We start from the raw sequence: 11,497 nt of genomic DNA on the forward strand, positions 1-11,497 counted from the left end.
AAGCAAAGTTATTTGTATAGCACATTTCAACAACAAACCATTCAAAGTACTTCACAGAAAACATAAAAAGCTTCAAGGCAAATGTAAAAGGAACACAAGGCCATATAAAAAAAAAGACATTTCAACACAATTAAAAAAGTTAAATAGAAAAAACAGCACAATTAAATATATTCTTCAAAAGCCTCAGATCTGGTTTAATGAAAGGCAGAGGCAAACCCAAAAGTCTTCAACCTTGATTTAAAAGAACTGAGGCTTACAGCAAACCTGCAGTGTTCTGGGAGTTTGTTCCAGACATGTAGAGCATAAAAACTGAGTGATGCTTCTCCGTGTTTAGTTAAGGTAGTGGGCCAATCATACGTCACATTAAACTTATTAAAAAGGCCAGACTTTGACAATAGTTCATTGTCAGACCAATGGGATATGTTGTTGCATTTACTTCAAATTAAATAAAATTTTCTGATGTCCTGCTTGTGTTGCTCCTCCTCCACCCTCCTCCTCCTCCATACCATCTCCTTTACGTCTTTTTCAAACATCTTCGAATATGTTATAATAAGTCATTTAACGTTTTGTAAATTACTGCTAAGAAAACACATGAAAGCAAAAAGAGAAACACCAAACAACAGAAAGAAGTTGTGTAAGTTTTTATTTCTCATATAGTCTCACATGAGGTTTTTAAATGGCTTTTTTTTCCAGTATTTGCAACTGGTGATGCAACCTTAGCACTCTGATATTATGTAGGCCTATGTGGAATTGGACAAAAAGATTTTAATAAAGACAAAGCAGGGAAACAGGACCACACTTACATGAACTTTATTAAAAACACATGTCACCGGATAGGCATTTTGGTGAGAGATTAGCTTTAAAGCTTTCAGAGAAAATAACATACTCCTCCTCCTTTCCTTCTTCTTCTTCATCCTTAGTGTATTTTAGTTAAGTTTAATATCATCACACTAAACATTTTACTCCCAAAAGGAAAATAATTGTTACTGACAACATGAACAAGCTGTTACCACTAGCAATTTGCATTTGTGAGAAATTGGGTATTATATTTTTATGTTATTGTTGGTGGGATAACATCAACTCCATAAGACACGATGGTCATAATAATTTTGTAAAATGAGATTTCTGTGGCATCCAGTGAACAAAGTTGCCCCCATTTAAAATAAATTGATTACAAGAGAATTTCAGTGAGCTCCACAGAGTCCTAGCAGGACGTCCCGATAATGTCCCTCTGTGTCTTCCTGTGAAACAGAGGCAAACATGTGGTCAGCACACTCTGACATGTCATTTGTTTCTGTACTCACTGAGTGAAAATTAAGTATGTTATTTTACCAGTATGTCGGCCTGCAGGCTGGTGTCATACATGGCCCTGTATTCCTCCACGATCTTCTTCAGGTCGACCTCAGAGCGGCTCACCAGCACCCTGATCAGTGTGTCCTCACATGTGCCGTGGCCCTGTGAGAACAGAGCAGAGGCTCAATCGCTGAACAGGTAGAGAGCAGTGGTAGGTGTGCTTGAAAAATGCATGCTGTGTGTATAGTTGGTTGGGTAACCAATCACAACAGCTAAAGGGACAGTTCACCCCAAAATCAAAGATACATATTTTCCCTCTGGTCTGTAGTGCTATTTTGTACATTTTTTTGGTATGAGTTTTGAAGATATTGACTGTAGGGATGTCTGTGTTCTCGCCAATATAATGGAACTAAACTAAACTAAACTTGTGGTGCTCAAAGTGCCAAAAAATACAAATCCCAACAGCAATGTCTCTCTCCAAAAACCAAGACCCGGTTACTCAAGATAATCCACAAAACTTGTCAAGAGCAGAAAAATGTAGGAACTTATTTCTTTCTAGAAAAAAAAGAAAGTAGTAATCCCAGTACATTCTACTGCAGAAAGAAAGTAGTTCCTATATGAAACTGCACTCACACTGTGCATACTCTGCAACTCACACAAAAAGAATCAAGATGGATAAAGAGCACTACAGGTCAGGGGGAAAACGTGTATATTCAATTTTAGGGCAGACTGCTCCTTTAACACCTGTGTTATAAACAGTGACTTGTCAAACTAGTCTTACACAGGTCAAATACATGAATGTAACATATATTCGAGATGAGGTAAATATGGTGTTTCTGTCACAGACTAGTTTATTTATCAAGCTTTTTCTTCCTAGGATGACAAAGCAAACACATGGCCCAGCCTACTCTGCTTCTGATTGGCTTACACTGATGTTCTGCAAAAAATGACATTCAGAACTGCAAAATGATGCGCATCAGAGGGAAGACTGAAAATTAAAGGTACAGTTCATCCCAAAATCAAAAATACATATTTTCCCCTGGCCTGTAGTGATATTTATCCATATAATTTTTTTTGGTGGGAGTTGCAGAGTTTCAGAGATATCAGCTGTCCAGTATAATGGAACTAAATGGCACTCAACCTGTATATAATACATAATAATACAATAATACATTTGAAAAAGCCAAAAAAAGTGTCTCTTTCTAAAAATTATGACCCGGTTACTCAAGATAATCCACAGACCTTGTTGAGAGCAGTTTCATGTAGGAACTACTTTCTTTCTAGTTGTAATTACCAGATTAACTTGAACTATACTTTTAAGGTTTAAGTTTTTCTACATTCTTCTACAAGTTTTATCAAGATAAGTAATCCAAACAGTTTTTGTAGGTAAAGATTATGTACACACATATATACTCTGACATGTGATGAGGGAGATGCATACACACCTTCATAGCCAGATGGAGCTTCTCAGCAAAGAAAGCTGGTGTGTTCCAGGCACATTTCACTAAACAAGAGAGAGACATAAAACATGATCGCTGAAAATATGGACAGTCCAGATGCTGCTGTGTCTAACAGCTCACAATGTTTCATTGTTTATCTCTGTGTTATACAAGGATAGAATGTGATTTATTTACCATTTAACAGAAGGTTGTAAGATTAGATTTTGTTGTAGTTCTCTCCTTGATTGACTGATTGATTGATTGATTGATTGATTGATTGGAACTGACTGCAGACATAAACAGGTCATCTTTTGAAGTTTTATGTTCAGGATAAATTAATCCATCAAGTTGCTACTTGATCTTATGGTGTGTGAAGTCATGTTGGCCTTGTGACTAGAATGTGCAGATCGAATCATTGGGTCTGTCCAGCGTTTGAATCTGTTGTTTCATGCTCTTCTCTTCACATGTGCTTGTTCAGCTGGATATTATTATTTTTATTTTTATTTTTTGCACTCACTTTTTTATTCTTTATGGAAGCCCTCCTTCATTCCAGCGTTTTCTGCCTGGATGCCACATGTTGCATGACTGATACATGTAAACAAACTAAACTTTGTGTTCATTTATGTTCAGGAGACTTTAAGTCTTTTGTTACACCCTCCTGTCCAACTGGCAGTAGATCTTAAGCATGACAATGTCGGTCAGTTGATCCATCCATCCATCTGAAAATAAAAATGCGAATGTCTTGGCATTCCCATGACCTTTTATCTGATTTCACCCTCAGGACAAACGTTTTATTTTTGGCGCATAACTAAATCTCCAGGAAATTGTTCATTCTGTCGGATACATGAACAAAGAGGAACAGCCTGTACTCTTGTTAACAGCTTCTCCGTATAAACATCAGTATTAGATATCCATCAGTAATTGTGCCACAAGTTTGGGAAAGAAACATCCTCAGTTATAAAGAGATTAACTCTAAAAAGCTCATCAGTTAATCTGCTTCATCAGGATTGTGTGAGTGTGGTTTGAATGCACGATCATTGTATATATTATATATATATATCTTATGTGCTGCTAAATCCTGATTGTTGCACAGGGATGTATGACTTCCCTGTAGGACATACTGCGAAACGTTCACTAAAAGTCCTGTAAAGGTGATGAATGTCCCAAACCTCTACAGAACATTGGAAACGTTCCTAAAACGTCCTCTTTTGGTTATGAATCTGCTGCAGTTCAAAGTTCCATATATGACTTCAGGGAGACATTCCATTTTGGTTATTTTATGGTCACATTGCAAAGAGGACAGTTTAGGACATAAACAGGTTGCCTGTTTCCATCTTGAATGTTTCCTTAAAGTCCACCAAATAATGCCCTCCTACCCCACTGTCTGAGAACGTTTTGGGAATGTTACAAGGCCACATACTTTACACCTGCGCCGGCATCCTCGGGATGATCTAGGAACGTACTGAGATGGTTCCCCAAAATGTTTGCAAAATGTCCTGAATGTTCCCTGAATGTCCACAAAATAACGTACCCCCTGCCCTTAAAAGACACAAAACACTGTGATCGTTCAGGAACGCTCTGGTAATGTTACAAGGCAGCATATTTTAGACCAGCGTGGGCGTTCTTGGAAAGTAAGAGTTTCTGGCTTCTGGACATCACCCTTTTCCAACTGAGCCCCACCACTTCAAACCAGTGAGAAAAGCACAAACAAAAACTTAAATACATAAAAATCTTGCATGAAATAACCAAATCTCTTCTAACTTTGGCAGAACATTTTGTGTTCATGTAGGACCCACAGTGCTCACAGTGAGAAGCCAATTGAGAAAATGGTTTTCAGGGTCTTAAAAATTCATTCTGCATGTGCTACAAATAACAAAATCCTCCTTACCAATGTCAGTGAGGCAGTCTTCAATGTCTCCCCTCAGCTCCATGTCCAGGGCTTTAGGTAATGTCATGTCACTGACGCACGCATATTGCTGGAATGCTGGAATGCAGTTAAACAGACAAACAGCAGATTTATGGGTAAATGGGCTCCCTGTCAGATAGAAAGCAGGTGTCTCTCTAAAAAGTCATCGTAGTCAAGGAATGAGATCATTGCATAGTGATGAATGACAAAAAATTCTGCAGTTAGAAGGCTGTTAGTGAACAAAACAGCTCTAAAAAGAAAATATGAGCATCAACTTGTCATGTAAAGTATGTAGCACAAAAAGATGTAAATGGAGCATTGCTGTGTTTAGTATGCATGCTTGAATAAAACTTCACTTGATACATAAATCTAAAGAAATCTTAAAATAATGTACTTACTCAATAAGCATTTTTCATTTTCCTTAAATAAAACAAACCCTGGACATCTAAAAAAGACTGTATGAGAAATCAGGCCAACTTTACTCTTGTTCCTCCACTGCTGGGTGTGTTCCACCTGTTACCTGGAGGAGTGTGGTTCCACCTGTTTATCCAGGTGTGTATGTGTTCACTTTGAAATGAATGTGGGTTTTGGTTCTTTCGGCCTCTGATGAGTCAAACCTAACAGCTGAAACATTCACACGCTTCAGGGACTTACTCTTTGAGAGCTGCGGCCCGCTGCGCTTGGTCAGGATCTCGATGAAAGCATCGACATTCACCCCGGAGGTATTCTCACCTGCCTCAAACAGAGTCTGCAAGGTACAAAAAAGTTACACACCATTACACACTGTTCTCCTAACACATTCACATTAAAGTTAAAAAGTAAAGTAAAGTATTGTGTGTGTATTAACTCCTGATGTATCTCATTCTTCTGTCCCATAATGCTCCAGCCACACTTCTGCACTGGCTGACATGTTCTTTTACTTCCATGAAAACACACACTAGAGTTTATTTTGACTTTCTATGTTACCATTTACCCTTACTTGTTATGTAATGTGCTAGGCTCATCTATGTTGAAAAGAAACCCAAATTCTCTAAGAGAAACATCCAAGTTAGATCAATAGCTAGCTAGTTTGCTAGAGGATGCTAACACTGGCAATCAGATAGAACTAGCTAGCTAACAATTGATATAGATTAGTTTAGAGTCCTGAAACGGGTTGGATACTTGCAGGAACATGATGGGTGACCCACAAAAACATTGTGCGGGTATGGGTAAAATTAAAATAACTGCAGGTGGGCAGCAGGTGAGAACAATAATATAATACATACAAGGCACAATACAATCAGAATATAATTACCTGGCAGTGAAAAGCCCACAACAAAATCCACATTCTGCCAAACAGTGGGACGTCACTGTTTGATTTGACAGCGATGTTGGGTAGTTGCTGGATACAATTTATGACATAAAAGCAAAAATAGCCAGTGGAGGATACCAAATTGTGGACAATACATTGTCAAAGGTCAAGTCAGACATTTGTGAGGATATTGGTGCACCTTAAGACTATGAGAATAATGTTGTCAGCGGCTTTGCTGCTTGTAAAAAGTTTCAAAAACTAGCAGCTTTTGATAACACCAAACTAGCCACGTCGACGTTATGGAAACACATCAACAAGTGCAGGAGCACAGGAGCCATGCCAGTTGAGAACACAAGTGACTGTGTGTGTTTAATCATCTGTGCAAGTCAGTTAACGGGATGTATATTAGCGGTTGTGGGCGGGTGGGGATTTGACTCAGAGGTAAATTGCCAGTAACAAGTCGGTCGTGGTACTCAGATTTGCAGGTGTGGGTGGGTTTGCAAGACTGGACCTATGCAGGACTCTGGATTAGCTTGCTAGTTAGCCATTGTTAAAATGTGACTTTATACATGTCATTTTTATGGGTCCCCCAGCAACATCTTTTGACCATCACCTATTCTGATGTTGTAATTACTGATCAGAGTACCAAATGTGGATTGATCCACCACTGAAAATAGTCCCCACCAAATGCACTATTTATTCTTGCTAAAAGCTACAGTGCCCAGCTGTTTTAGGAAATCACAGAGCCTTTTGTTAAAATGAAACTACCAACTTCTCGCCCAAGTTTAAAGTTTTTGTTTTTTTCAGGAACCAATGAAGGCAAGTAGGGACGTCACAATTATTGGGTTTAGTTTTTTTCATCGGATTTGTCTACAGCAAGAAAAATATGATCCTTCAAAAGTTGATTGTCCTGAATTTACCTCTGCGTCCCTTCGGGCCAGATCCATGTCGACTTCACTGCTCTCAGATTTGTTAGCTTTCAACATGGCCAGAAGGGCTTTGGTGAAGTCACCGCTGGTTTCATCCTTAATAACCTCCTCCAGCTCTTCCTCGTACTCTGAGGGACAAAGAGGCTTTCAGCACAGACTTTGCAATAATTTACCAGAACAAAGAGTGACTGCAGGGGTTATAGCTGTTGTTTAGAGGCTTACAGTCCTCATGACTGGGTGATTACAGTGCTGAACTGTCTGGGAATTCAGTTGTTGTTCTACTGCTGCATGTACTGGAGACACTAAAAGAGTGAAGGCCTGTAGCTGTAAATACTGAAGATGTTAAATAAAATGTGAAAACCTTTCAGGGACTCAGAGCGCAGCATGTACAAGAGCAAGTAACAGAGTGACTGCGCTGAATCAGGCCCAACCTTCTTTGAAAACCCTCTTGATGTCTTCAATCTGTTGGTTTGATCTTGTTGCCAGAACCTCCACCAGGACTTCTTCAGTTGTCCCCAGACCCTGCCAGAATAGAGCGAATACTTGGAGTGACAAAATCTATAACAGTAATTTTAGTCCATGACATATTTATTTCGTCTCATGCTCGACTGATGTAGAAATAGAGACCCAGCAGAAAAAAATCTAGGTATGCAAGAACACTCAAGAATCCTGTGCATGAAAAATTACAAATATTAGGAATTATTAGAAAACTTGGACAAACCAATGAAATGAACAGTAACATGGAAATTTGGAAATAGAGACAGACTTTTACCTTTGTGGCCTTTCTGAGCAGGTAGGCATCATAGTGAGTAGGTGACATGAGCAGAGCCAGAGACACGTCCTCCAAATCTGACCTGAGAGCCGACTTCAGATCTTTATCCAGCCTCTGCAAAACACAGGAAACAGCCACATAAAAGGCATAACAGGGTAATACTGTTTATCACAATCATGACATTTCAAAACAGACAAAGGCAGCCCTGCATTGTGTATGTGTGTGTGCATGTGTGTGTATTCTGATGATGGGAAGATTATAACATCTGCCACAGAGCCTTTTTGGATACTCCTGCTAAGCCCAAGATGCAGCGACGGTGCTGCTGCAAAATACTGTCAAGGGGGAACTTGTTTTGGTGGGACATTTGCTCTTCGCGAGATGAGCTCTGGCACTGAAAAGACTACATCACTGCAAAAGAAAAGGTAACAGCTGTTAGCCTGTTTATATTCATGACATTAGCATCCCAGGCACTAATTTGCCATTTTCACCGTGTAGGTTGCAGCTATGAGGTTGTTCCTGTGGACTTTGAAAACTTAGATAGTGGATCCTGCGACAGTGCTTGAAACAAGCAACCAATGGCAGACTTAAACCTGCAGTATGCATTCTAGCTTTGTACATATTGCTAATAGTACTTACCATTCATTTTTGCATAATGTCTTAAATAACTGTTAGAAACGTCAGAAATGTTAGGTTGGAAAAAATGAAGGAATTTAATAACTGTGTGGGCAAAGAGTGTGAAAAGTAAAAGTTATGATCAATGGAAATGTATATGGATATTTATGATTATTTATTATTATTATTATTAATAATAATTATTTGTCCTTTTAATAAGTGAACTAATTTCAGTTTAAATGCATGTGCAATGCAATGACTGATGTCCTTATTGTGGGTCTTATCCTGAGTATATGGGTAAATGTGCCATTTATTTGATGTACTTACTTATTTATTGTTGGTTATTTCACTTTATTCCACATCAATATGTGAATGGAAAGCAATATGACAATTGGACCACTGGACCACAAGAAGGAAGCAGCAAATATGTGGCGAGGTACAGTATGTGTTCTTTACCTTTGTGATAAAACCTGTTATTTTTAAACTGTAGGTGAGTCAGGAAGTCAGAAAACTGACTCACTGCTGTCAGTTATACAGCAATAGCTAGAAGCCAGTTTGCTAACTAGCCACTGTCACACCGGTCATACCAGACACAGCAAGGTATTGAGTAAGGTTGTGTATTTATTATTTATTAGTGCATCTATCAATTTGTAACAGAAAGATTTTTGATTTCATCTTTCAAAAGTTGCAAGATGTAATTTCTGCTGTTGTGCCATCACTCTTTGTGAAGTAGCATGGGATTATGGGAGCTGTGGTCCTCATTTAAACTATCTGACATGACTCAGGCAGAAATCATGTCCACAGGGAGAAATAAAGTAAATAAGTTCATGTTATTTTTAGTCACATTTGCTGACTTCATTTATAACTCGCTGAAGTATCCAGTATTTTCCTGTGAGTTATAGCAACAGCTGACCAAATGAAATGCACCATCGCCTTGAATAAATGATGGATTTCTTTGCATTTGAACATGGATGGAAACATTTGGGATGATGTACAGAGCTTGACAAAATATATGGCATGTCTGGTCGTTTTTAAACATTTTAATGTGAAAATTTAACATATGGCCTATGTTTTAAGGGGAAATGAACAAAATAATTTAGTGAAGAATAAAAAATGGACTTTCATATAAAACAGGTAAACAACCTATACAACATAATATGATATAAGGAAATAAAAATTGTAATTGCAGCTTTAATTCTAATGCATTACACCTGGACTGAATGACTGGTTGCCACATTTGACTTAATTTGTGTTGCAAATCTGTAGATACTCAAAACACTTTACATAATGAAGTCAAAGGGAGGTTTGTTGCACATATCATGTTTCAATATTTAGAGATGTTACAAACTTTAACTTCTGGCTTTTTGTCTTATGTTCAGTTTGATGATTTATATTTATTTGGCCATACGTCACTTCATCTTCATGAGAAATTAATCCCTGTACTCACCTCCCCACTGGACGCTTCGTAAACTACTTTGATCTTCTGTCTCTGCTCGTTGCTTCTCCTCACCAGGACTGAAATGATCACGTCCTCATCCACTCCTGTGAGGGACAAGCTGTATTTTACCTTACTTTCTTCAAAGCATTGGAGAACCAAACAACCATGCTAGCATAAGGTCAGTTTTAAGATAAGATCAGTGAGCACACGCACCTTTACTTTCAATGGCAGCCTGAAGAACTGAAGCATCACTGCTGGCGTTGAAGTTTGGGTACGGGGCGACCGTTCCATAATACTTAGGTTTGGGCTTACCCTTCACCTGCAACGACAGTCAGAAATACAGATGTTTTGTTCATTCTGGCAGCTGCAAACCAGCCAGAACTTGAAAAAAAATCATCTTCTTCTTGAAGATGATTTGTGATTGATTCCAGTATGATCACAGGACAGAGTGACAAAAGAGATGGAGGACAGAATAATAAGATGACAACAAGCAGAGCAGGGTTGACAGAGCTACAGACAGTGGTCAGTACAGTAAGTAATTTGCACCTTGGAAAATCTCCTGAAACCGATAGTTCATCAGACATTTTGAAGTAGGGTTGTATGAGGTACTTATCCACTTCTAAGTAATATGTTGCTGTGGACAGGGTCAGCAATAAAATATATTTTAGCCACCTAAAACAAGGCCTTCCTAAAAACATCAATATCAGTTTAAGTGTATGCTATATTTAGAATATTTTCACGGCTTTACCGTGCCATTAAACAGCCTTTTCCAACAGGAAACTGTGGTTATAGAATAAGCCAGATATCGCTCTCTTCAAACCAACCAAACTCCTTTGGCAAAATCAGTAATTTTACCACACAAAAAAGGGAGTTGCTGGTCTACTGCTGCCTCAATCGGTTAGTTTGTTTGTGTTATTGTGTGATGTCAGCGTTTTAACGGGTTAGTTCAGATTCACCAAAGCCACACAATAACAACAACAAACTAACCGACTGAGGCATCATTAGACCTGCAACTCCTGTGTTCTCTCAGGAAAAATTATTGATTTTGCCAAAAGAGTCTGGTGGCTCCTATAATAGCGTTTTCCCATCAGAAAAGACTATCTGACTGCAACATAAAGATGTGAAATTATTCCAGATATACTGTACACTTAAACTAATATAGATTTTTTTTAAATTCCTAAAATACAGTGTGCTGTTGATCCTGTCCACAGCAGTACATTGCTTAGCTTCATAACAGTTCTCCTGCTGCTTCTCCAAACTGGGGACGTGCTGACATCAGTACCTCATACAACACCACTTCAAATAAATCCAAATTCTTAGCGGTCTTTGTCAGTAGCCAATCTGAAGTAACATTACAGTATGTGTTAATTAAAACTTTACTTAGTTCTCCTCATGACTTCTTGATCTGATACTCACTTTGATAGTGTCATCATCTGGGTCTCTGTCGTGGATGACATTTTTGAAGAATTTCCTAAAGAAGGACATGTTTGCTCGGCTGGTGGTGAGCTAAAACCAGAAACTAAACTGCTGTGGAGAAAGAGAGAAAAATGAAAAAGAATGTAAGATGATCTCTTCTTCATATTTAAACATTCAAAAAAACTCCAAAACCTCACCTGTGCTGCTGGCCTTCACACCCCAGTTTGTGGATGTCAGGTATTAAGTCACAGTATTTAACTCACTCTGCTGCGTCTCCACCCACCTCTGTGCAGACGATTTGTCGGGCTGGGTTTTTTTTTCACCTGCAGAGGATCAGCCAATCGTCTGCCACCTCTCAAAGACGACATTCCTGCAAGGTGACAGTCAGACGGGTCAGGTTG

General features: G+C 38.7%; 1 protein-coding gene across 2 annotated transcripts; it reads right to left on the minus strand.

The window, feature by feature from the left end:
* Window positions 1–626: 626 nt before the first annotated feature.
* LOC146308130 (annexin A1-like) lies at window positions 627–11,404 on the minus strand. Of its 2 annotated transcripts, none has more exons than XM_084745617.1 (12): window positions 11,294–11,404; window positions 11,097–11,207; window positions 9,894–9,999; window positions 9,690–9,784; window positions 7,631–7,744; window positions 7,290–7,380; window positions 6,850–6,986; window positions 5,293–5,386; window positions 4,621–4,716; window positions 2,739–2,797; window positions 1,333–1,455; window positions 627–1,241 (listed from the first exon to the last, which is right to left on the minus strand). In XM_084745617.1, exons 2-12 carry the CDS (start codon window positions 11,163–11,165, stop codon window positions 1,185–1,187), a joined length of 1,041 nt encoding a protein of 346 aa, XP_084601743.1. In that variant the 5' UTR covers window positions 11,166–11,207; window positions 11,294–11,404; the 3' UTR covers window positions 627–1,184. The 2 variants fall into 2 exon arrangements, with proteins under 2 accessions (XP_084601743.1, XP_084601744.1); XM_084745618.1 differs by having other exon boundaries at window positions 11,097–11,204; window positions 11,294–11,321.
* Between the last annotated feature and the right edge of the window lie 93 nt (window positions 11,405–11,497).

The sequence above is a fragment of the Lutjanus erythropterus genome, chromosome 20 (genome assembly GCF_056507025.1).
Source record: "Lutjanus erythropterus isolate fLutEry1 chromosome 20, fLutEry1.hap2, whole genome shotgun sequence".
NCBI lineage: Eukaryota > Metazoa > Chordata > Actinopteri > Lutjaniformes > Lutjanidae > Lutjanus > Lutjanus erythropterus.